The sequence below is a fragment of the Leptonychotes weddellii genome, chromosome 9 (assembly GCF_054177405.1).
Source record: "Leptonychotes weddellii isolate Sample4059 chromosome 9, ASM5417740v2, whole genome shotgun sequence".
NCBI classification, from domain to species: Eukaryota; Metazoa; Chordata; class Mammalia; order Carnivora; family Phocidae; genus Leptonychotes; species Leptonychotes weddellii.
Window position 1 is genome coordinate 63,490,489 of NC_138377.1, and position 27,223 is coordinate 63,517,711.

Below are 27,223 nucleotides of genomic sequence, written 5' to 3' on the forward strand. Positions count from 1 at the left end.
TCTGAATGAAACTTTGGTTACTTCAGGACCTCTATTGTCTTGAAAAATTGCTCTATCATGTTAGGAATCTGAAGGACCTAAAGGATCCAGGTTTCAAAGGAAGGAATCGAAGCCACATTATCATGTCCAATGGTTCCCTAAACATTTTTAATTACACACCCCATCAAAAAAATATATTTGACATAGCAGCAATGTCCACAATAGCCAAACTGTGGAAAGAGCCGAGATGCCCTTCAACAGATGAATGGATAAAGAAGATGTGGTCCATATATACAATGGAATATTACTCAGCCATCAGAAAGGACGAATACCCAACTTTTTTTTTTTTTAAAGATTTTTATTTATTTATTTGACAGAAAGAGAGATAGCGAGAGCAGGAACACAAGCAGGGGAAGTGGGAGAGGGAGAAGCAGGCTTCCCGCCGAGCCGGGAGCCCTATGTGGGACTCGATCCCAGGACCCTGAGATCATGACCTGAGCCGAAGGCAGACGCTTAACAACTGAGCCACCCAGGCGCCTCCCAACTTTTACATCAACATAGATGGGACTGGAGGAGATTATGCTAAGTGAAATAAGTCAAGCAGAGAAAGTCAATTATCATATGGTTTCACTTACTTGTGGAACATAAGGAATAGCATGGAGGACATTAGGAGAAGGAAGGGAAAAATGAAAGGGGGGAAATTGGAGTGGGAGATGAACCATGAGAGACTATGGACTCCGAGAAATAAACTGAGGATTTTAGAGGGGAGAGGGGTAGGGGATGGGTTAGCCCGGTGATGGATATTAAAGAGGGCACGTACTGAATGGAGCACTGGGTGTTATGCACAAACAATGAATCATGGAACACTACATCAAAAACTAATGATGTAATGTATGGTGATTAACATAACATAATAAAATAAAATTTAATTTAAAAAAAACAAAAACATATTTGAGTACTCACTACCCATATTTATGTATATTTATCTATAAATTATGTACATATGTATTGCTGTAAGACTATATAAACTATATAATAAAATGGAGATACGAATTAATTTCCAAAATAATTAGAGAATGAATTAAAACAAACATCACGATTTTTTTAAAAGATTGTTTTATTTATTTGACAGAGAGAGACACAGTGAGAGAGGGAACACAAGCAGGGGGAGTGGGAGAGGGAAAAGCAGGCTTCCTGCTGAGCAGGGAGCCCGATGCGGGGCTCGATCCCAGGACCCTGGGATCATGACCTGAGCCAAAGGCAGACGCTTAATGACTGAGCCACCCAGGCGCCCCAAACATCATGATTTTTAAAATTATTTTATTTATTGTTAGTTCAAAAACCTTTCTGCCCCTCTTAGATACCTAATAGTAGTATGGTTGGTGATAGCTGTGATTGAACACATTTCATTGTTGGTGAACTTTTGGGTTGTATTCCTGTGCTTACAGCTCAGTTTAAGTGTTGGTCTAGTCTTAATGCCTTCCCATGGTCATTAACTCACACCTCAAGGCATCATACATGACAGAAGCCCACTGCTAACGAGACTGGATGTGAATCTGTGTTAGTCTGCTCAGGCTGCCACAATAAAGTACCAGACTGGGTGCCTTCAACCACAGGAATTTATTTTCTCACAGTTCTTGAAGCTAGAAGTCCGAGATTGATGAAGGTGTTGGCAGGCCTGGCTGCTTCTCAGAGCTGTGAAGGGAGAATCTGTTCCGGGCCTCCCTCCTTGGCTGGTAAAGGGCCATCTGCTCCCTGTGTCTTCACATGGTCTTCCCTCTATGCATATTTCTGTGTCCAAATTTCCTCTTTTTATAAGAACACCAGTCATACTGAATAGGGCCCACCCCAATGACCTCATTTTAACTTAATTAACTCTGTAAAGATCCTATCTCCAGATAAGGTCATGTTCTTAGGTATTGGGGATTAGGAGCTCAACCACATCAACTGGGAGACGGTGGAAGATGCTGAAGACACAATTCAGCCCATAACAAAATCCATATTTCAAGTAGTTTTGTTCATAATTTTGAAGTTATGGGTCAACTTCATGTCAGAAGGGATCTGCTCTGCCATTGGCCTTGAATTACTACCTAATACTGCCTTTATTACAAGGTTTCACAACATAAATCTTTTAAGATCCTTGTTCACTTAATCAAGCTCACAGAAACTACAAGACATCACAAGATGCTGGGAAAAAACTAATGAATGGTGTCCACGCTGTGTGACCGGTACCCGTCCCTCATGATTCACTCACCAGCTGACAGCTAGACCAGTTGAAGTCATTCCCAATTTCTTTATTGCCTGGGGTAGAACTCCAACTCATTCATTTTAATATATCAAATAAATATCTGGGTTCTTTTATTTTTAAAGATTTTATTTATTTATTTGACAGAGAGCACAAACAGGGAAAAAGTGCAGAGGGAGAGGGAGAAGCAGACTCCCCACTGAGCAGGAAGCCCAATGCGGGACTCGATCCCAGGACGCTGGGATCATGACCTGAGCTGAAGGCTGACGCTTAACCGACGGCGAGCCACCCAGGCGCCTCAAATATCTGAGTTCTAATATCTTTTTCCAGTGTGCCAATGCATTGTCTTGTAGGTACAATCGCTCTCCACGGGAGACCTCTGATCTGGACCACACTTTGGAGAAACTACGCACACATTTTCAAATTCATACTGGCAAAGTTATTTGTAAGAAGGGCTCTTGGCTATGAAGTAGGCTGTAAAATCATGTTTCAGTCAAAAGGGCCCACAGAATTCATGGAAGGAATCCTCTTCTCATCATCTTGGGTACACAGGTATTTTGTTGCTCCGCAAGTTTCCAGGCAGTGGCCTGAGAGTTACCCAGCAGCACTGTGCTGGCTCCGTGGCTGATAACATCCACCCAGTTAGGAACATTTGTTGAAAATGTCATTCAGAAGCTATCAACACCGCCCGAGTCACGGTCTGATGGAATTTGTAGAATAACGTAATAGGAACTGTGTTCTCCACAGAAGTCACGAGGCAATAATGACAACAGGAGCTGGGCATGAATGGGCGCCTGGGTCGCTCAGTTGGTTAAGCACCTGCCTTAGGCTCAGGTCATGATCCCAGGGTCTTGGGATCGAGCCCCGCATCGGGCTCCCTGCTCAGCAGGGAGTCTGCTTCTCCCTCTGCCCCTCCCCGCCTCATGCTCTCTCTCACTCTCTCATTGTGTCTCAAAATAAATAAATAAAATCTTTAAAAAAAAAAAAAAAGGAGTTAGGCCTGAAAGACGCCAAAAATTCTGTCCAGTCCGATGAGGCAAACAGACAGATTAATGCCCCCAGTCTGCAGGCATAGACCTCAGTGGGCGGAATGCAACAGTCCCCCACTCCTGAAGAGCAGTAGGGGGTCACATCTACTGTTTGTGCCCAATGTGGCCAATGTATTTGAGCCCTGGGGGCCTAAGTGGGCCATCAAAAGAGCAACAAGGCAGAAGCCAAATAATCTATGCAGAGGAAATCAAAGGCCTGCCAAAGGGAAAGGAGCCCTCTCCTGGAGGGCAAGAGGAAACACCGTGTCAAGGTGCCCCTGGAGTTCTCCGAGCCGGTCATGCAGCCCAAGTGCAAAAACAGCAGGAAAAGCCAATTAAATGGAGATTGTGTTTGATGTTTTTCATCCTCAAAGTACATTCTAAACTGGCACAAAGTAATTACTTTCTACCATTCCGGGGAGCAGGGAAATAGCATGGGTGGGCATGACAACGGTATCTAATCAGGATACAAGAGCCGAAGGAGGCTGGAGCCTGAGCTCTTGGGGACCCAGTGATACTGACTCATCTGCACCCCACCTCACTGGCCTGGTTCCCAAGCACACCCTGCTGCCTTGTGTTTTTATAATTTTTATGGATCGTCAAAGGATAAGCTCCTGTCTCTGCTCTGCAAAACTTAAACAGTCTCTCAAGACACTTCGATTACTGCCTCTCTTGCATAGCACAGATTTCTACAACTTTGCACATCTAAGTACAGCAGGATTTTTCTTTTAATGCCAGCCTCCCTCACTAGACTCTGAATTCATTAAGATCAGGGACCATGTCTAATTTTTGTATTTCCAGCGCCAGCACACATTTTTGATGCTTACTGGGAACTCTCTAAGTATTGGGCCGGGGGGTGTGTAATGAATACGGACGTGGCCTGCTGTTGAAAATGCTTCAGAGTATGATACTGTTATACACAGGGCCTCGTGAACCCCTCACAATACACCTGCGAGTTCATTATCAATGTTCTCATTTTAAAGATAGTAAACGTGCGCTCAAAGGAGTGGAGTGGCTTGCCCAAGGTGACAGAGCTTTTAACAACAGAAGTAGGACCCCCCCGTCTGGTGACTAACATAACATAAAATAAAAAAAGAAGTAGGACTTCCACCCGGAGTTTCTGATGCAACTCTCATCCAACAGTACGACTTAGTACTGGCCTCAGCTGTGGGGCCTGAAATGTCCTGAGCAGGCCTGAATGGCTTTAGGACTGATTCTGAGAGAAATCATGTGTGAGGTAAATGAATTCTCATTGAGACTCTGACTCGCAAAATGGCACTGTGTTCCTTCAGCGTATGAATGCCACTTTTGCCTTGAGTTTCCTCAAGAAACTATAAAAAGAAAAGGCATGAGCCCCTGCCTGCCCAAAGATCATTCCTACACAGTTGCCTGAGGATTCTGGACAGATCTCTAGGGGGGAGGGTCCTGAGAGATCTCAAGGAGAAAGACTTTGGAGACAGACAGACCCGGGATGGGATCCTGGTTCCTCTCTCACAGCCTGTGTGGTGCTGGGCAAATTCCTGAGCCCTGTCACAGCCCAGAGCCTAGTCTGTGAAGCCAAGTTCATGCTATGTCTACCTCATAGGGTTTTTGTGAGAATGAAGTGAGGCAAAACCTAATTAGGCGGTAACTTGACCAGTGTTTCTTAACTTGGAGTCTTCAGACCTCTGAAGATCCTCAGATTTTCCCCAAATCCAAAATGCCTGTCAGAATATAATTGTGTGTTTTCATTTTGATGGTAATCTAAAGATAAATATTAATGCAAACATAGCCCGCATCATCTGGATGAATATGAGGTTCCAGTGAATGCCTCTGTGTTTGCGTTTACAATCGAGGGTACACCAAGCCAAGGACAAAGGGTGTTACCACACATTGTGCAAGAATTTCATAGCTACTTGAACAAAGTGATGGGAGACTGAGTCATTCCATGGCACAGGACTCTTGGAAAGCAAAGCATCCAGGTTCCTCGGCTGTGGCAGTCAAGAGCTCTGTTTATGTCGCCAAAAAATAAACAATAAGCCTTCTTTTGTTAAAGGATACTTTTTTCTTCAGTGCGGAGAGTGTACATTCTAAATTGACCAACCTATTCACAGTTTAACATGACTTCATGGTCAAGGTAGCAAAATAATAATAATGAAAATGACTACAATTTAAATAATGTCTGGCAATGATTAAACAGAAAACAGTCATAAGTAAAACAATTACGCCAGCACATTTTTCCATTAACACATCCAGCTTTGGCAATTTAAGTTCAACCAATATCTGCTCTTCAATGTTATTAACTTGAAATTATCAATCATACTTTTGTCTCTAATTTGTTTTTTTTTTTAAAGATTTTATTTATTTATTTATTTGAGAGAGAGACAGAGTGAGAGAGAGAGCCCAAGAGGGAGTAGGGTTAGAGGGAGAAGCAGACTCCCTGCTGAGCAGGGAGCCTGATGTGGAACTCGATCCCGGGACTCCGGGATCATGACCTGAGCCGAAGGCAGTCGCTTAACCAACTGAGCCACCCAGGCGCCCGTCTCTAATTTGTAAGGTGTTTTTTTTGTTTTGTTTTCATGATTGTATAACACACATGTTTGTATACCTAGTTTTATATTTTTACCTCTCTAAGGAATTTTATAATAAAAAGTGTTAAAAGGTATTGCTGGAAATCTGCAAGAATGCATTTCCTTTCAAAGGAATCTGTATATGCCCTGAATATTCAAGTCAGACATTGAACCAGACAGCTCTTCCAGGTCTAAAAATCTTCTGATCAGAACACTGATGACTGCAGGGTGCAGGTGGGAGGGAGAGGAACCGTGCGGGGGGACCTCAGATCATTATAAGACTTTTCATTATAATTACTATATGGCTTTTCTCTCTGCTTTCCTACAAGGGGAAAGAAAAGAAGCAGAGACATTCTAGATGATCAAAAATGGAATGCTATCATGCAAATTGAAAACTATAAAGGGAAGCATCTCACACTTGGCATGGCCGTATCTCATCACTCCAAAATCAGTAAATGGGGAAAGAGCTAGTAGCTGCTGCTTCGTCAAGTAAGAACCGTTTTGTCTGTGGAGCATTCATCACAAAACTCCCTTTACTATCTGTGAACGACAAAATCCACACATCTGAGCATATTAACGCAGCAGCTCTGTTGCAGGAAACCAGCCCCAAAGTGCTTCTAAGTGACCTGTATCGGCTCCTATTTTCTCCAAGCCTATTTTCTCCAAAGGCATTTATTTTCCAAAGTTCCAGGGAGGATGGGGAGGAAATGACTTTTTAAATGTGTAGTGTTTATTCGGAGGTTGGCATCCTCTGCCTCCGTCAGTGAGCAGCACGTCTTCCTTGCGCTGACATTCCCTGCTTCGGTGATCCTACAACTCCACACGGAGGTGCCAAAAGGGACAGTCATCGTGCGGCTGGGTCTCCACTTCTGCAACCCACATGCTACATTCAAATGTGATCTATCCATGTGAAAAGAGGTTTCCAAATTGTGGACTCAGACTCAAAACACCATCAGCACGTGGTTAGACTGTTGGGGCCAAGCTAAGAGACTAAGTCCCCTGGACGTTCCCAGTGGCTTGGACTAGCCGAGTGTCCTGCTGGTACTCATGAAGGAGAGTCGGAAGAAAGGCAGGCAGGGATGAGCTGTCCCCCGCCCAAGAGGAAACCACCGTTAAAAGAATTTTACATCACCCTGGAAGGAGCCCTCCACCCTTTCCCACGTGATAGGTAGAGGACAAAAACCTGATTGGGTGCACGGAGGGTTAATCAGATCAAAGCCCACCAACAAGCCCATAAAAACCCCTAGATCTAAACGCCAAATTGGCAACCCTCTTGGGTCCTCTCCCTCTTCAGGAGCTTTGTACTATCGCTCAATAAACTTTGTTCTGTGGCCCTCCACTCTTCGTCTGGTCTACCTCTTCATTCTTTGAAGTGGCGTGACCAAAAGCCAGGGGACCAAAGGAATAGAAATCCTGCAACAGTACAATACCGCGCATGCTCTCTTCCTCTCTTTGGTTATAGCATAAGAGGATCTTCTGAGTGAGTGAGGTCTCATGGACCAGAGGAGAGCATCGAAGCCCCAAACAGTAAATATACGGGATGCCCACAGATGCTTGGTGGGAGAGCTTGGCCCAGGAACCACCACAGTGACTCACAACAGCAATCTGTGTCTCTTTCTCAAACACTTGAACTCAGGGTTTGGACTGAGTCAGTTGTGGTAGATGTATCTAGAAGCATGAAGACACACAAAAGCAATAATGTGTTTGAGCAGTTATAAATCTATAGGGTAGATACAATTAGTATTCCCACCTTTCAGACAAGAACACCGAGGCCAAGAGGAGTGAGATGATGAAGCGCTCAAGGTCATACAGATAATATGAGCCAGAATGCTAACTCCAGCAGCCTCATTCCAAGACTCCAGCTAAGCCACTCGCTGCAGGCAGAGGCAGAGAGCATCAGAGTCAGGATAACAGTAAGGCACTAGAGGAAGATACCAGGAATTCCCGTGGCTGGCCAAACAAGAAGCAGCATGGGCAAGTTGCTCCAAATCACGAATCACACGCCGTGCTCCAGACTACATCCCAGGTCCTGGAATGCCTCGAGGTGCCACAGCAGCTCATCCCAAGCATCCCACTGTGCCCCTTTCCCTGGGTTCCTATGATGCCTGCTGTCTTATTTCCACAAATATCCTTGTAATCAGCCCTCCATTGCTTTGGATATAAGCTGGGGGATCTCATCTCTCCAAAGCCTAACACCGAAGTAAAGGTGAAACTGTTATCCAGCGGTGGTTCTCAAACTTTAGTTATATCCGAACCATCTGGGGGGGCTTGTTAAACCAGACTGCTGGACTCCACCCTCTGAGTTTCTGATTTGCAGGACTGGGATTGGGCCCAAGAATTTGCATATCTAAAAACTCCCTGGTGATGCTGATACTGCAGATCCAGGGACCGCACTTTGAAAACCACTGATCTAGAGCCTCGCTCCCCAAAATCTGGAGAGCAGCAGCAGTTTTCAAAACACCCTGAAGCCCGGTCCACACCCAGAGATGCTGATTTCAGTGCCCAGCCCTTGCCCCAGAGATGCTAATTTAGCAGGTTGGGCTTGGGCCAGCCCACGCTGGGATTTTCATGAGCCTCCAAGGTTGTGAACCATTGATCCAGAGGTGCTGACGTTGGCCAACCCATGGGCATTTTCTCTTGCCCACAACTTGTTTACAAAGTCTGTGCTTCTAGAAGGAAAAAGAGTGCTCACTATGATACTTCTTTAACTGACAGAAGAGGAGAAAAAGTGGAAATACCTTAATGTCTGAAATCTGCATTTTGGTTAAGACGGGCCTCAGATTGTAAAGGGTAGAAGAATAAAATGAGACCAACAAAAAAAAATCATTTCTAAACCATGCAAATACTACTGCAGCCCTGATTGGCTGATCCAGCAGTAGGAAAACATTCTCTTCCCAAACGAGTATTTGTTCTCAAGAGCAACTACTTCGCTACTGTCTCTTCTCCCTTTAAAGCACTTTTTCTCCTCTACGTTTTTTGGTTTAGTTTTGTTTTAATAAGATGTGTGACTTTAGAAAAATTATTCTAATTCCCTGTACTTCAAGTTTTTCAACTGAAAATCGAGACTGGTCCTTAGCTGATAGTGTGAACACTGAGTTGGATTCTATACGACACACCCAGCACCTGCCAGGCCATATAGTGAAAGCACAATAAACCGTCTACCTGGGAGAACTCCCCAATTAGGAACGTTAATGATTAGGTAGCTAATGTTCTGTACTACCCTCCTGAGCACCTGCTAATCTCCCCTTAAGGAGAGTGTGTCCAGCTTTCTACGGGAAGCTGCTGATACTGCAGCCAGCAAGAGGGGAGGCTGGTCGGCAGGTGCCAGAAAGCCAAGCACCGAAACCGTGAATCAGGAAGGTTTCCTGCAGCTTCCATGGCCTGTAAGGATAGGCAACAGGCAGCTATCTAAATCTTGCTATAGTCAGAGTGAGTATTCAGAACGTGAACCCACTCAGAAAGGGTGGGGTGCAGCATGTCAAGGATTATTTTATCACCAGGAGAGTGGAGTAGGTTGTGAGAAGGCAAATACTTGTACCAAATCTCGTGAGAGATCATTTTGAATAGGAAATATGGTGGGGAGAGGGGTTGCAGTGAAACGTGCAACCCCTCTTTCCAGCTGGTTTCCTCCCAGCTTCTCCCTTATTCTCCTTCGGAGCTCTTGGATGGCTGGTATTTAAGAAGGCGTCTCTTCTAATACAAGTTTTGTAATGCCTCTGAGGCATTTTCCAACTTGGAGTCAATATTTTTTGTATACTGATGAGATACCGGGGTAAGTAATTAGCTGTGTGCAACTAGTTAAATAAGAGATACTACTGCTGGGGAATAGAAAATAAGGCTAGCAGGAGCTCGGGCTGGAATCTACTGGAAGGTAGGAAAAATTAGATGCCTGCTCTGCCAGCTACAGTCCTGCCTGGAGCGGGTTTTTTTGGCTTCCCTAAGTGGAGCAGGTTTTAGCATGTGTCCAAATTTCTGTGGTAGGCACTGGTACAGAATCACACATGACCTCAAGTCGCTGTCCTCTGCCTCGGGCTCAGAAGGATAACTGCCTACCCCTGAGTGTTCCTCACTTTTATTTTATGAATTTATTTAAATTATAACAGTAATAAATGTTCAACAGATTGTCCCAAAATTCGAACCACGAAGATACATGTGAAGAATGGGGGTCACCTCATCCGCCCCTGCCCCGTTCTACGTTCTCTCCTCCAAAAATAACCACCGCATGGTATGGATCCTTCTTGACTTTTGTCCACTCACAGGTGTATGTCATTTTTTGTTGTTCTCATGAGTTTGCTTTTACACTCGTTATATCCTGGATACCCTTCCACATAAGCACAGACAGTTCAATCACATTTTTAAATGGCTTCATCATACTCCTTAGGAACGGCTGTGCTGTAATTTAACTTTTTTGTGGATGGATATTTACTTGGTTTCATTTTTTAATTTTTTTAAGATAGTATTTATTTATTTACGTGAGAGAGAATGAGAGAATGGATGGTGGGGAGGGGCAGAGGGAGAGAGAGAGAGGGTGAAGCAGACTCCCCGCTGAGCAGGGAGCCTGATGCTCAGGCTCGATCCCAGGACCCCGAGATCATGACCTGAGCCAAAGGCAGACGTTTAACCAACTGAGCCACCCAGGCGCCCCTTGGTTTTTAATTTTTAAACAGTTCTGGAACAAATGCCATTGTACACATATCCTTGCACACTTACATGGTTATTTCTATAAGGTGAAATTTCTGGGTAAATTTTAATAAGTGCTGCTAGCTTACATGCCTACCAACAGCAAACTGGAGTTCCATTTTGTCTATACTTCCAAAGACACTGGATATTAAAATATTTATAATTTATCTCTATCTGATGACATGAAAATAGTATCTAAAGGTTCATTTGATTTGCTTTTACCTGATCAGTTACAAGATTGAGCATCTTCTCATATTTTACCATAGCATTTCCTTTAAAGGCTATTTAGAGTCCTGAGGATTCTCTGGGAAATGGCTATGGGCACCGACAGCTCACAACTGCCTAGAATTAATCTGGAACGTAGCAAGCTAAGCTTCCGGGAAGGCGGGACAGTACCACCTTCAGACTCCTGATTAGGCAGCGTCCTATCTACCCCCAGGCTTCCTCCTTTCTCTGTGAACTAACAAGAGGCCTATGGGGAACACATCAATCGTTATCCTACAAGCCATCAAGGTTGGGTAATAGACTTCTCTAACTTCTTCCACCTTCTGGAAGTATAATGGGCAGCAATCCCTGAAAAGCCCCAAAATGGCAGGAAAGAAAGAATATGGATTTTAGAGTCAGTCAGAACTACATCCTCCACTTAATAAATTCATGATCTTGGATCAAATCATTCAACCTTTCTGCGAAGAGTGCTCCCAAGCTTGCCGCAAAAATAAAATCGAGTATATGGAATATTAAATGCTCAATGAATGTGAGAATCCTTTACCTGTTCTCATCTGCTCTGTCTGGGCCTCTTGAATGTCTGGGGTCTCTCTTCCCACAAGGCACCAAAGCCAGCTAGCAGTCTTGCTCTCTGCTTCAGTAGTGGCCTGGGGCTTGCTTCTTAGTCTCTGTCTAGCCAGCTGATGACTCTGAAGGCTGGGTTTTGTCCTTGCTCTTCTTCCTAACATTTCAAGAGATTTTCTTAAAGAACACTGCTCTTCTTCATTGTCCCATCATCTCACCCCTAGAATTTAAAAGCCTCATCCCCTTCCTCAGGATTTCAAAGCCTGTGTGACACTAGACCAGAATTGCCTCTTCCAAGCTGGGATTTGGACTTGACCTTCTATTCCGTACCCTCTCCCCCTCATAATTCAGTCTCCACTTATATGTCTGTGTCCCCACCTTCCAATTTTAGCTCTTGCTCCCACTCTACCAAAGTTTTCTGTTGCTAGAGCAATACGGCATCAGAAGGCAGTTGAACAGGCTCCCAGGAGCCCATGCTGATGGCTTATCCAGGTTCTAGCAAATGATGCTAAAGAAGAGAAGGAAGTAAAGTTGCCCCAAGTGAAAGGCATGTCTCTCATTCCTGTTTCCCTTTTCCACCAACTGGCTTTTATACAGCCACTCATGGTGCAAGAAGCTCTGCCTTCTCCCCAAACTAGAATAATTGATCCATCTACAGAGATAAATCTCTGACAAAGCCAACTGGATAACGTGGCACATAACATCCCATTCTGGAAGCAATGCACAGGAGTGGAAAGGAAAACAATTGCCACTAACATTTCACAGGTTTGAGATCAAGTTAAAACCTTAAAGAACTAATCAAAGCTTTTACCTTTTTATAATTGCATCTGGTCCCGTTTTGTTCTTTAATTAATTTATTTATTTAAGAGAGAGAACAAGATGGATAGCACTAGCGGTGGGAGGCGGGGGAGAAGCAGGCTCCCCACTGAGCAGGGAGCCCAACTCGGGGCTCAATCCCAGGACCCTGGGATCATGACCTGAGCCGAAGGCAGACACTTAACTGACTGAGCCACCCAAGCGCCCCTGGTCCTGCTTTTTTTTTATCAAGTTATACCTAAGTATTTTTGTGAAACATGAATATCTGATTGCCAAAACAGCCAAGAGATGATGTTAAGCATTCTGCTTTTATTAACACATCTTCTGTGGGGATCTGCTACTTAGTTTTATTATTAAGACCATCGGTGTGTGTATTAGATAATTGTAATAATAAGGAATGAAAAATTTTATATATTTTACATAGCTGCTGTCTGTACTATTTAGGATATTAATTCAGCTGTTGCAAAGGAGGCCAAGTCACAATGGCTGAAGACAAGATAGAAGGTTCTATCTCTTGTTAAAGTTCCATCTGATAGGTTCAGCAGGGAGAAGCTCTACTCCACAAGGTCATCCAGGGACCAAGGCTCCTTCAATCTTATTTTTCTGTTTTTCCTTAGAGTGTTGTTCTTGTCCTCATGGTCAAAACCAGCTCACCCACTACTGCATCCATGCATTAGCCTTTGGAAAGGAGGAAAGAGGACATGGAGGGCAAACCACTTTCTTTTAGGAACATGATCTTTTAGGAACATCATTTTTGCTCATAAGCCTTTGGCCAGAGCTTGCTTATGTGGCCACACCTTGCCAAGGGAAACTGGGAAATGTAATTGTAATTATAAATAGTACTGCAATTAACATCTAGTATATTAATCTTTATTTGCTTCTCTAGTAAATCCCTTGAGACTTATTCCTACAGGTAGGATTGTTTTACTTAAAAGATGTACCAATTAACTATCTTCTCAGCAGCAAATGAGAGGGGTCAAATTTATGTCACTATCACTAGCAATAATTTGGTCTTTTTTTTTTAATCTTTGCAAATTTGATTGATTGAAAATGGTATCTAATTGCAATTTTAAATTTCATCCCTTTAGTGTGTTTATTTCATTACTTGTGAATTTTAATAACTTCCAAATATCTATCAACTGCTTGTATTTCTTCTCATAAGAATTTTTCTTTGCTCATATATTGTCTCAGGTTATTTTTCCATCTGTAAAACAAGATAATAATAATATTTACATAACATAGTGTGGTAATGATCAAACTCTGTTTCTCCTACCCCATTTGTTCTGTTTCTTCTGGACAAGTCCTGCAGCATTGGGTCCAGTCTATGTTGGGGCCACAGTGGATTGGTCTGAGAAGCCCCATTCATTCTGCCTCACCACCCCATCTTATTTTGTTCACAGCACTGATAATTATCAAAAATTATGCTTTTCAATAGTTTGCTTATTCTTGTCCCTCTCCCTCTACCTACTCCCCAATCTTCCCTAGTAGAACCAGACCCCAGTTTCTCTTTCTTACTGGTATTTCTCTGCCACCAAAACAGCATCTGGCATATCTAGTAGATACTCAATAAATCCTCGCTGGATAAATACATGAACCTCCTTCTCTCACTGCCAGTCTTTTGACTGTGTTAAATACTTAGGCACAGTCTACCATTACCTCTTTTCCAAAGACAAGTAAGTCATAGAGTCCCCGCATGCCCTCTCCTGCATCTATACACACTCACTCACGCTTCCAGCTCTTGTATCTGCCTCAGTCTGTCGTGTTTACAATCTCAACTCAGCACATCACCACCAATTACACCCTAACATGTCACTGTGCTGTCTGACACATCTGGCACAGTTTCTTCTAAGACCTCTAGTCTCTAATCAAGAATGAAGAGGGAAGAAAGGAAAGAGGAGGAGAGCCCTGATCTGGGTGCCTAAAAAATACTGTCCTCATGTGGAAAGGAATGTGGTTGCCTGACTTTCTGGCTGGAATGCCTGAGCTAGGGACAAGCTGTATGGTAACAGAGAACTGTTTGCTATCTTCTGCCAGATGATGTGTACTTTTCCTAGGCACAGGTTGGAGCAAATAGAATCCACGACTGTGCTTCTCACTCCAACACCACTGACGTGGCAGTTTGTGAAAATCCTCCCAGAGTCCTGCATATTATCTTCCTGTACCCCACTTATAAGGAATATAAATTTTATTTATTTGTTTAAAGATTTTATTTATTTATTTATTTATTTGAGAGAGAGAGAGAGAGGACAAGCTGGGGGTAGGGGCAGAGGAAGAAGGAGAAGCAGACTCCCCACTGAGCAGGGAGCCCGATGCAGGGCTTGATCCCAGGACCCCGAGATCATAACCTAAGCTGAAGGCAGATGCTTAACTGACTGAGTCACCCAGGCACCCCTGTACAATTTTTTTAAGGCACTGGTACATTTTCAAAGGGACTTTCATGGAATGGTAGGGGAGGAAAGATAAGGTACCTCTAGAATGCCTCTATCTCCATTTTTTTTTAAAGATTTTATTTATTTATTTGACAGAGAGAGATACAGCGAGAGAGGGAACACAAGTAGGGGGAGTGGGAAAGGGAGAAGCAGGCTTCCCGCGGAGCAGGGAGCCCGATGCGGGGCTCGATCCCAGGACCCCGGGATCATGACCTGAGCCGAAGGCAGACGCTTAACGACTGAGCCACCCAGGCGCCCCGCCTCTATCTCCATATTAAACTGAAAATCTAGCTAATGTCAAATTTTAAATCTATTTTCTTTAACATGAAGTAAAAGACAGGTATTGGACATTTTTTTGGACATTTTGTCCTATTTTACTTTAGTTGTCTCAGAATTATGAGTGGCTTCAAATACATCCTAATATTTTAAAATTAATTCCACTTTAATTAACATACTATTATGGTCTATGGTTACAAGACTAACCATTTTTAAGACCCAATAATTAATTAAATTTCAGAATGTATTTGACAAATTAAAAAGGAGGGAGGACATATAAACTGTGTTTGGAACTTGGGCTGAATATTCTCTAATGACAATATGAGCTGCCTTTCTGAAGCATTTAGGGAAAGCATACCCCCAGTTCTCCAATTGCTTAGCCTCTCTCGACGTCTGTGACTCTTCCTACATCCAGTCAGCGTCCTTTGTGAATTGACTGGAAGTCCACTGTAGTAAACCTACTTCAAAATTATATTCTGACCACCCGCAAGCCCAGATCTTCCTATCTGGAAACAAGGGGGAACTGCTCTCTTTCTCTTGTGGTCTTTAAAAGACTCTACTGACTCATGAAAACACCTGTGTGTTACTTTAGAGTTACAGGAACTACATTTTTTCCTGGTTTGGAGATTCCCTGGTGAGAGCATGAGAATTGGCCAGATAACCAAATCCCCCACTGTGTCCCATCATGGTATCATGTCCCACACACCTATCTGTTCGAGGGGGCTGTCTGTTGTGGCCGATGTCAGCATGCCTGGAAGTGACGTTCCTTCAGTCTCTTCCAGATCCAGCCTGGGCTCAACATCTGCGGAACGGGAATATTGTAGCCTGAAAATAACTAGGTGGGGAAGGAGATTTATGATGATAAAAAGGTACTGACGTGGCAAGCTAACCAAAATACCCGCGTCAGGGATATGATGAGAAACTGTGGCTCTCTCCAAGTCCTCTTGTCCTGTTCTTGTCTGAGGGCTGGCCTCTCATCCCACTTCCATGACGGTCCTTAACATTAACTCCTTCACGTTCCTCACAAACTGATGAGCTCATACTTCATGCCAGGATATTCCTGGTTAGGAAAACATTAGGAACTTGCATGTCTGTGAAATTAGAACTTATATAAAACCTAACTTGTTCAGGGGAGCATGAGAACAGTCCAGGGCTAACTTGGTCCTAATAAAACCAATCTTTATTACCACAGAACCCTCTGCAGTACACAAATGCAGTTGCTCGAAAGGAATAAAATCACAAGCATTGACACACAGCACTCCCTGGCATATGCAAAGGTGAAAGAAAATGACATACAAATATATAAAATGCTAAAGCACCTCTATGGGAAGATGTTTAAAAGTTTCCAAGGTTCTCAGTTTATAAAACCAATTTTTAGAAAGCCTTAGTGCATCCACAAAAGTTTCCATACATCAGTAAGACCCAACCTGGTAACTAATGAATCTGGAGGATTCAATATAGACAGAACTCTCTTTTTTTTTCCCACGTTATTTTAAAGGACATTAAATCTTAGATGTTCCCAGATTATTCTTCAGAAGAGTTCAAAGAAATGGCTTTGATAAAGATGGCTTTGAATGTGAGCAGATTGTCATTTCTAAGAGGGAACTTGAAACTAGGTTGAGGCGGTGACGGCAAGGAGCCTGTAAGCAAGGTCAGGCTTCAAACATGGCAAGGAGCCTGCCTCGTAGGTGCCTCAGAATGAGAACAAGTTGGAAATGTTAAGCCAGCTGCAGAAGCAGGGGAGCTTCCAACTTATCCTGCAGGACTTGTAGTACCTACATAGAGATCGATAAGATGGGTTCATCCAGAGGAGATATGGAGGAGAGATTAAATGATTTTTTTCTCTTGAAGAAGCAGTTTTAGAAACCCCTAGGAGGGCGCCTGGTGGCTCAGTTGGTTAAGCGACTGCCTTCGGCTCAGGTCATGATCCTGGAGTCCTGGGATCGAGTCCCGCATCGGGCTCCCTGCTCGGCAGGGAGTCTGCTTCTCCCTCTGACCCTCCTCCCTCTCATGCTCTCTGTCTCTCATTCTCTCTCTCTCAAATAAATAAATAAAATCTTTAAAAAAGAAAAAAGAAACCCCTAGGAAACGACGTATACTGACTGGAATTTCATTCATAATATTGACCTAACTGTGAGCAAACCATAGACGCACTGAGTTGTAATAGGCCTTGGAGACCATGTAGTCAAAGGACCTATATCAGTGTTTTCCAAAAGCCAACCTGTGAAACAGCTCTATGATAGATTCACCTGGAAAGACATTTTTAAATATATAGGTTCCTGGGCCACACCATGGGGGTGTCTGATTCCGCTGGTCTAGAATGAAGCCCAAGTGTCTCTACTTTAAACAAGCTCTACCACTGGAAAAGCAACTTGGAAAGAGACGGACAGATCAGACTGGCAGAGCTCAGGACCTAGGGATCTGGCTAACTGACGCCTGGACGCAGGTACTTGGTGGGCAATGGTTGAGTTGCCAGGGAGAAAGTCACACCAAGGGGCTATCAGACACGGTGTCCCAGCAAGAGGCTTGGGCATGGTGGCAGGTAGACAGGTAGGCCAGCAGAGGCCAGTAAGTTCCATCCAAAAGTCTGAAAGAACCCTGGATTCAGAGAAAGATACTCAGTCCAGAAAGTTGTCAAGCCCCAAAGACATTATCCACGCAGGGATACAGGCATAGAAGGACCAAAGAGGTATACAGAGGTGGGCGAATCTGAGGCTTGGTCATGAGAATAGAGTAGAAGCCCAGTCTTTAGAACTAAGCCAGGATCAAGGGGAGTTAGTACATGTCAAATGGCTTTCCTCTGGAAAGTATTTTTCACAGGCTGGCATATGTCCCCCTCCCATGCGTTACCCTCACAAATGCCAACTTAACCCACACCCAGTAAGTGAGGTGCATTTAAAAAGTGATCATGGGCCAGTTTTTATCTCCCTGGGCCACAACATCATCATCTTCAAAATGGGTGGAACCATTCTTACTCCACAAAATTTGGAAAGGATAAAATACATCAGTATGGTCTGAAAGGAATGTTGCAGTTTCTAGAAGGAAATCATAAACTTCCGTTGCACTATTTTGCAAGACAATGTGTTCAAAAACCCACCAGGACTTTCTGTATCTGGCTCACTTCCCTTTTAAAGCCCTCCGTTAACAAATCACACCTTCTGCACCATCCACATTTCTCATGGCCCTTCTAAAGCCCTGCACTCCACACCAGCCAACCTGGAGGGACACCGGGCTCCTTCCTCATCCTCACCAGTGTCTAGATGGTTGTTCTCACCGGTACGCCCATCCCCTCCTCCTTCCTTATATAAACAACTAAACCATACCGAGCACATACACAGTGCCAAGCACGGTATTGAGTATTTTATTGGTGTTAGTTCTTTCAAGGGCCATGATAACTCTATTAGGTAGGTACTATTATTTTAACTCTTTCACCAATGAGTAAACTGAGGCTTTAAAGAAGAGAAGTAGCACGCATAAAATCATATTTAGTAAATGGCAGAGCCATGACTTGGACATGGGTTCCTCTGTGGCTAAAGCCTTTGCTTCCAGCCCATATATGCTCTTTGTTGTTGACAGAGCCATCTGTCACTCAAGGTTGATCTCAAATCCCACTTTCTCCATAGAGCAGAGGGCAGCTCTAGGCTTCACTGGATCAAAGCAATACCAAAAACTTTATTTAAGTACATCATAGTCTAGAAAATCAGTGAGACACTTCATTATCCCTTGCAAAAGGTGCCTTCCGGGCAAACAGGAAAATGGTGATGCTCACTGCATACTTAACTGGAGTCTTCCCAGTAAGACATCAGCTGAGTCTCATTTTTTTTTTAAACAGTTCGTCAGAAGCATGAAAATAAATAGTGATAAATTCTTTAGGAGAATCACTCTAAACTTTGGTTTTCACAACATTTAAGTGGAGATGATAACTTAGGACAAGCAAGTCAGTCTGATGAGTACTCGTCTGTCTCAGAATCTTTTCTCCCTCTCTCTCAGGGATTAAGAGCCCTGGCCTCACATTCTCCGACTGAGGACTGTCACCACTTATGTATGCTACTCTGGCCCTGATCTTATACTCAGCTTCAAAAACTAAGAGATAATAAATAAATGGTTAAATAAATGTATAGATAAGTTTATACAATTACACACATACGCATAGATCTATGTATCTATATCTATAGAGATCAATTTAGCAATCTATATAAATACATATGTATGCCTGTCACCTGGTAGGTGACTTAGCAGTTTAACAAACATTTTTAAAGGGCCTACTATGTGCCAGCTTCTGTATTAGGCACTAGGAAAGAAAAGTCAGAAGAAGATCTGGTTCCTGTCCTCAAATAGTTTATAGTCAATGTTAAGCACCTAGATGTTACCTCATTTAGTCATTAAAGTAACTCTGTGATACTGTCATTATTTTAAATAGAACAAAGAGAGACCAGGGACACACAAAGAAATTAAACAATCTGTTGAAGGTAGGGGCCCCTGGGTGGCTCAGTCATTAAACGTCTGCCTTCGGCTCAGGTCATGATCCCAGGGTCTTGGGATCAAGTCCCGCATTGGGCTCCCTGTTCCACGGGAAGCCTGCTTCTCCCTCTCCCACTCTCCCTGCTTGTGTTCCCTCTCTCGCTGTGTCTCTCTCTGTCAGATAAATTAAAAAAAAAAATTTAAACAATTTGTTGATGGTTATGCAGAGAATAAGTAAGCGATAGATGTCTCTGCCCCTAAAACAAACACGTCTAGCCTCAGTGAGCAGCCTGAGTCTTTTCCAAGATCTGATCTCCCACTTTGATCCTGTGTCTAGCAGTTGAATCAACCTGTTGATCCTCTTGCCTGATGCCTCTCCCAATAACCCTTAAGGTTATTTCTGAACTCCCACACTCTGGTAGGGGGAGCTTTTCCAGGGATTGAAATTCCTCTGCTAAACTCCAGGTGGCGCTTTGGCACTTACGGTAGTGCTTGCCGGCTGCCGGCTGCTGGGCCCTTCGCATCAGCTCTCCCGTTGTTCAAGGGCGAGAGGGCCCCACTGGCCCATCAGGATCCCTGTTAGTCCAGTGGTGACTACCCTGTGCTCCTAGCTTCACCAGATGACCCCGGCTGCCTGTCCCTCTGCCCTCTGGATATCATGCTCTGTCCTGGGGCCTCGTAGGCCTGCCTGGGCCTCGTAAGCCTGCCTCTCCATGGGTGCCCCGGCCCAAGGTGGTTAACCAACTCACGCCAGGCTACACCCCAAGATATAACAGGAAGTACCATGAATGCATTCAGTTTTCCTGCAGCAAAGTTTGTCAATAAGTAACAGCAGATATAAAATGCCAGAAAGGAAAGGGGTTCCACACCAGAGGAGAGAAGAATGGTCTGAATCAATCTCACTCCACACACACACACACACACACACACACACACACACGTACACACACTGCCTCTCTCTCTTTCACATTTACAAATACAGTTGTGCGCTCTCTCTCACACATACACATTCTGTCTCTGTCTCTCTCTCTCTTTCTCAGAATTACAGTTCTCTAGAACTGAAGGCCAGAGCAAAGAGCTCTCACCCAGAGCCACAGTGAAGGGGTCAGAGTGACTTACTCTGAATCTGGTGATACTTAAGCCTCAGGGCCCTCACATGCACTGGTCTCTATGAGCTCGGGGGGGTTGTCAAGGGCTCTGAGAGGTAAAAGGAAGTCGGACTACAACAGGAAGCATTTCATATAAGCATTTCTGATAAATTGCCCTCTTAAAACAGGAATATGAATCTCTAAGGAGCCATGTCCTGACTTTTTTTTCCCATTCTAAATATTTATGTAATTTATAGAATTTTTAATAAGTATTCTTTTTGGTACCTGTTAGTTTTGATACTTCTGTATTATACTAGGAAACCTCCCTAAATTGAATAAACTATGGGCACACAGAGCCTAGATTTCTTCCTGGAGAGAACTCTGGTACTTAAGAAGCAAGGAAATTAAAAAATTGTGTGAAGACCCAAAACATCAGAAGGGGACTCTGAGGTGTCAGCCCACCTGAAGGAACAAAGGCAGTTAGGAGAGTTCATGTATGGAATCTGGGATAGAGAAGTCTAATTACAAGCAGACAAAGTGGGAAGGATTCAGAGAATTGCCTGAGAGTAGATTGCTGTGAGGAGCCCCCAGTCAGAGCAGAGGCCAATAGGAGCTGACTTGGTCAGGGCAAAGCAGGGTGTCAGGGACCTAATCAAGAGCGCTAGAGTTGGTGGTGAGGCTGCAGTCCAAGCAGAAGAAACCAGGACATGAGGACATGTGGGCCATTACACTGACTAGGCAGACGTGGTGGGGGATGGTAGGAAAAAGCTGTTGACCGATGGGCTCACAGGCACCACCGGCTGACCTTAAGACACTGCACCCCAATAGTGGAGTTGGGTGCCTTACACTCTTTTAGGCTGCATCAAGCATCCCTCAGCGAGAATGCAGTGCTAAATTAGCAGGACTGGGGAAGGGAGGCAATGACAGTCAGGCAAGATAAGCAATAGAATTTCACCTATAAAATAGGGCCTAACTAGGGCGCCTGGCTGGCTCAGTTGGTTAAGCGACTGCCTTCGGCTCAGGTCATGATCCTGGAGTCCCGGGATCGAGTCCCGCAGCGGGCTCCCTGCTCGGCGGGGAGTCTGCTTCTCCCTCTGACCCTCCTCCCTCTCATGCTCTCTGTCTCTCATTCTCTCTGTCTCAAATAAATAAATAAAATCTTTAAAAAAAAAAAAAAAATAGGGCCTAACTATGACCCATCTCAGAACATTGTTGGGATGATTCAATCAACACGGTAGGTAAAATGTGTAGCCCAGTACCTTATTCAATCCTGGAGAACCACTCAAGCTCTCTTGAATATGATGCTACCTTGCATATGGTCAGCAAAAAAGGAGTTAAAAGTCTCCTGGTATGAGAGTTGCAAATTCATTCGAGGAAAGAGCGGCTAATTTTGCTTTTAAAAAAATCTGCAATATAATGCAAAAAAGGCAGTTTATGTTTTTCCTTATTGATTTAATGAATTTCTTGGTAAATTTTTATCTGCTCAGTTGGTTAGTGATTGGTTAGTGTTCCCTTATAGTACCACAAATAGTTTTAGTTTTCCTTATAGCAATGATTACCATTATTGTGTTTTATTTTCTAACTTGTTATTATACTCTAATATCACTCTGTTATGTTTCCTTGTGGGAAAAATTAGAAATTTCCTTCCATTTCAACAGCTTACAAGATGTTTGTGACCCTCCCCCCACTTCCCTTCTCCCCAGAATGTGGGATGTCCTGTGAGTTGACTTACTGATATCTGTTCATAGATAATGTCTCCAGCTCCTGGTCCATCACTTAGAGATCCCGCCCTCAGAAGGACACATTGATCTCCAGCACTGACACCTGTCTGCTAAGGCCTTTGGAAATGATCTTATCCCCATCTGAAATGCTAGATTCTAGTTCTATCTAATCACAAAAGGTCAGGGCTCAGCCTTCCAACAGAGCTGCTTATACCAAAGCAAGAGATACATGGGTAAGCTGCCAAAGCATGTTAGAAGGTCAGAGTCTGGGATTTTTATTCAGTTTAGATGCAGACCCTATTCCTTCCCTCTGAGGGTTTCGAAAACATATTTAATATTATTAAGAAAAAAGTCCAGTAACTAGAGTCATGCTCAAACACAGAAAATACTTTGAATGCACAAGGTTGCTCTCAGGGAATAATATTCATCATTGCAGAGGGGGAAAAGGAGTGGGTCATACATTTTCTCCCACCTGCCCTGGCATCCACAGTTAATGGAATTAATGTGGTTTGCCTAACCTCCGTGACAAAACAATCCTTGCCTGACCTCTCAAATACCTCTCAGTCTAGAGATTGTAAAACCAGAAAGAGTGGTAGTAAATTCTCAAGAGACAACGAAGGTGCAAATGAGCTCAAGTCGGGAATCAGCAGTCACTACCTACATTTGCCAGCTCTTGGAGTCATCCTCAACTGAATCCATGAGCCACAGAAAGATGCTTAAATCTCTCCCATCCCTTTTGTCCCATTGATAAATTGTATTTCTTTTGGAAAGACAGGAAACATCTCCCCTAGCTCTTACTTACTTATTTATTTTTTTTAAAGATTTTATTTATTTATTTGACAGAGAGAGACAGCGAGAGAGGAAACACAAGCAGGGAGAGTGGGAGGGGGGGAAGCAGATTCCAGGGAGCCTGATGCAGGGCTCGATCCCAGACCCTGGGATCATGACCTGAGCCAAAGGCAGATGCTTAACAACTGAGCCACCCAGGCACCCCTCTTACTTATTTAAATGAGAGACATTACTCATTACTCATTACATGGAGAAAAAACTACAGGTGAAAACAAGGCTAACCTACCAAGATTATATATTGTTTCCTAATATGATTTATAGCATAATACTCAGCATAAATCACAGTCAAAATCAAAAGAGAATCCTAAAGTGTAAAATGAATCCAACTCAATAAAGTCAAAGCCAAAGCATTCTTCTTTAGTAAATGTTTACTGAACTCCCCAAAAATGTACATGAAGTGAAAAGCTTCAGAAATAAAACAATTGCATTCATAATCCCATTTGGTGCTTCGTATTCAGTATATGCCAAATTGAGTTTTACTAAATTTTTCACCAACCACTGTGATGACCAATGCACATATAGATGATCTTAGGTGACGTCTGTGCAGGCTCAACATAACTCAGTTAATTCAGTATTACAAATGCCACCGCCAATTTCTCAAAATTATACTGTCCATTGCTCCTTTTTCTAATTGATGTATGAGTCCCACATTCCACGTTATATCTGATCTCAGGATGACATACAAACACTGTGAAAGTGAAAACTGAGAACACTGGCAGATGTGTTTCAAACTCTAAATCCAATACAGTGTGGGTGACGAGAATAGAAGAACCCGAGCCATGTGCTCCCCAGGGATCAAGGGGGCCAGAGGTTGTCCCAGCAGCCAGGCCTGCACGTTTGAAGGAGGAAACCAACATACCTCAATGCCTCCAGGCAACCTGTGCTTTGCTGTAGAGAAAATCCAATCAGGACATTACCTGATTGGGCACATTGATTTCTGCCCTAATAGATATAGATTATCTCAGGCCATGGCCTCCTTCTAGGTGCACTACAGAGAGAAGCCAACAGATATTCTTCTCATACCAGGCTAGTTGCTTAATCTATTACTTTACCTAGTGGCCAGGGCGGCCTCTGATTAATACAGTTCAGCTAGTCTGGGCATCTGGTTGGAGAGACAGGAAAAACTGTTGCAGTGTTTCACACATGATTCTGACTTTGAGATATCAGGGGGAAAAAAATGTGCTTAAAAAAAAAAATAGGTACAGATAAAATTGTTGGTAGAGGTGACTATCTCTAAGTGTTCATATAATAGGTAGACCTCCCTTCCTGCCCCCTTTGAGATCTTTCAGTGGTTGGCTTTGAAATTGGCCTAATTTTTATCTTGGGTTTCTTAGACCTCCATCAGTAAGAATGAATGGTTTTACAGGGAGAACGGGTCCTGCTAGCTTTGGGTGGTTTCAGCCGTAATTTTAGGCAACAAGGAACACATTCCACAATGCTTTGTAGGCGGGAGAGCACCTGACTGTGAGTCACAAGACCGGGTCTGGCCCTGCCCCCACCAGCAACAATCGTCACGCCACAGGTCAATGCCCCCATCTTCAAAATGGGATTGATGGGCTACCCTCTGCCACATCCAAAGGGAGTATTGAGGGCAAATATTATAAGAGAGTTCAAATAATTTATTATAAGAGAGTTCAAACAATTTATAATTCTTGGGAAGTGAGACAAGCACACACTGTTAAGATAGCCAGGGAGCATAGGCTGTTTGCACACAGAGGCAGAGAATGAAGGCAATTATTCAAACGATTACTGCAAAATCCACTCCCCCCTCCCATAAAGAAGAGAAAACAATACACACACACATCATTACCAACACTTATCTCACTAATCTGAGTATTTCAGATAAAAGGGAATTTCTGGCTGCCTGGATTATGCAGATAGTTCCCTTAAAAATCTCAATTTCACTGGGGCACCTGGGGGGCTCAGTTGATTAAGCATCTGATTCTTGATTTCAGATCAGGGCAGAATCTCCAGGTCATGAGGTTGAGCCCTGCATTGGATGGAGTCTGCTTGAGATTCTCTCTGTCTCTCCCTCTGCCCCTCCTCTTGCTCACTCTCTCTCTAAAATAAATAAATAAAATCTTTTTTAAAAAAATCTCAATTTCACATGTGCAGTGATAACATCAATAAGGACAGTATTGTCTTCCTTAGGGAATCAGGTGGCTAGACATATACCCACTTCTTTCCCTTTGAATTTAATTTCTGAGGAAGACAAATTATGCTATGTTCACCCCAATGGAACCTGAAGACTTCAGATGACCATAGGGACTATCTGGAGTTTAGCTATGGGGTTAAGATTCAGAGTCTTCCAGAAAGTGTCTCTTCAAGGCATCTCTCTAGGGTGACAGACCGAACCTCGGGGATTTCTGGGTGACTCTCACAAAGCATTATAATTTCGTCCTGTGGATATGCTGCCAGGAGATATATATCAAGATCGCAATAAATCGCAATGCCTCGGGCTTAGACAAGCTTTGGGGGGTTTTATTGTGGTCATTAGTTTAATTTCTGGAAAGAGTTTGTGAAAGTCCTTCTCAAACCAACAGATAGGATGAGAGAACGATACACCAACTTCGCACATTCAATTTAATATTATTTAAAGTGGCGACAGTAAGTAATTCATTCCCTATGTGCAGAAATGAATCTACATTCCTAATTTTTCAAAGACATTTGATACATGTATCTGGAATCCCATACTCAATTGTTTCTGTAACTCGGGTATGTCATTTAGCATGAGAACTTCCTCATCTTCATAAAGTGGGTCATTTTAATAATGCATAATAGCTTTTGAGAATTTTAATTCAAACCCCTTTATTTATGTTACATCTTTACACCCAAGTAGCCTTGGGTGGAAGACAGCCAGCGTTCTATATTTATGACTACAAGATGTAACTTCCTGAGTATAACCTAGATGCCTAGTGAAAAAAAAAATTTGCTGCTTCTAGAAGGACCTTCTGTTAAAGTATCTTATGTTCAGGAGAAACTGACTGAACAAATGTGACAATGCAAACTTCATACCTACTTGTGCTACTACTTTATAAAACTTGGGCTCTGAGTGTCACTTTCCATTGCTCCTATAAGCTGTCACATTCAAGTTGGAAATCCAAACTTGCTTATAACTTGCTGTGTAAGTCTTACCCCAAACCTGAGTCCAGGTCAGGTCTTCCCCTTTGTCCTTAATGTTCTACTCTTTCATCCAAGCAGTGGCTATGCCCCTGTCCTGAGAGAAAGACTCTCCTTTCACCCGCTGTCTCAGGCCACCCCAGGTAACTAACCCTACACCCACCACTCCCAAGCCTCGGGAGAACCACACTCCTGCTGGGTGCATCCTGCATCCTGATTCAGAGTAAGAGCAACCCAATATTACACAGGAAACCATAACAGCAAGAGAAAAAATCTGATCTCCCAGCCTACAGTACCCTAATCTTGCTCAGTAAGGTTTTCTTAAAGATACAACTTGAAGCACACTTAAGAACACAGTATTGGGGCGCCTGGGTGGCTCAGTTGTTAGGCGTCTGCCTTCGGCTCGGGTCGTGGTCCCAGGGTCCTGGGATCAAGCCCCACATCGGGCTCCCTGCTCTGCGGGAGGCCTGCTTCTCCCTCTCCCACTCCCCCTGCTTGTGTTCCCTCTCTCACTGTGTCTCTCTGTCAAATAAATAAATAAAATCTTTTAAAAAAAAGAACGCAGTATTGTAGTTATGCCCAGAATTCTAGACCAACAACACTGATTTGTTTTAGAGATTCAAGGAAAAACATGATGCAGGAAGATATGTCAAAATCGAGGATCTTGTTAAAAATATAATGTTCTGACAGCAGAAAGTAAGTCAAAGCAATATGACTATATGTCAGGTTCCAAAGTCTTAAATATTTGTAGGAGAATACCTTCCTGGACCTATGCAAGCCTCCAAATTAAATGTGTAAGTATATATGTAAATATGGATGTATATGTATATCTTGACCCCTTATCATTGAATAGCAGGGTCTTAGCACACTGAAGCTCAAATGCTGACCTATAGGCCCATTACATCAGTATTGGTATTTGCAAGATCCGATCAAAATGTGAGGAAAAATTTAATATGTGTGTGTGTGTGTGTGTGTGTGTGTGTGTGTGCGCGCGCGCACGCGTATATCATTGTAAGGTTACTACTGGCCTTACCCAAAAAGATCTATTCTTTTTTATGTCTTTTCTAACTTTTTTTGTAAAATTATCTTTTTTTTAATGAAATGAGCACAATAGAAAGTTGCTTTGCTCTTTTGTTGTTGCTTGGTTTGTTTTGGCTTGGTTTTTTTAAAGATTTATTTATTTTAGAGAGAGT

The 27,223-nt window shown here is 43.2% G+C and overlaps 1 protein-coding gene across 1 annotated transcript in view; it reads right to left on the reverse strand.

Moving 5' to 3' along the window:
• Positions 1–27,223, reverse strand: part of LOC145723321 (uncharacterized) — a 91,370-nt gene that overhangs the window by 29,147 nt on the left and 35,000 nt on the right. The window contains exon 3 of the mRNA XM_081829708.1: positions 11,251–11,427. Coding sequence (XP_081685834.1) covers positions 11,251–11,427 — 177 coding nt within the window. The remainder of the gene's footprint in view (positions 1–11,250; positions 11,428–27,223) is intronic.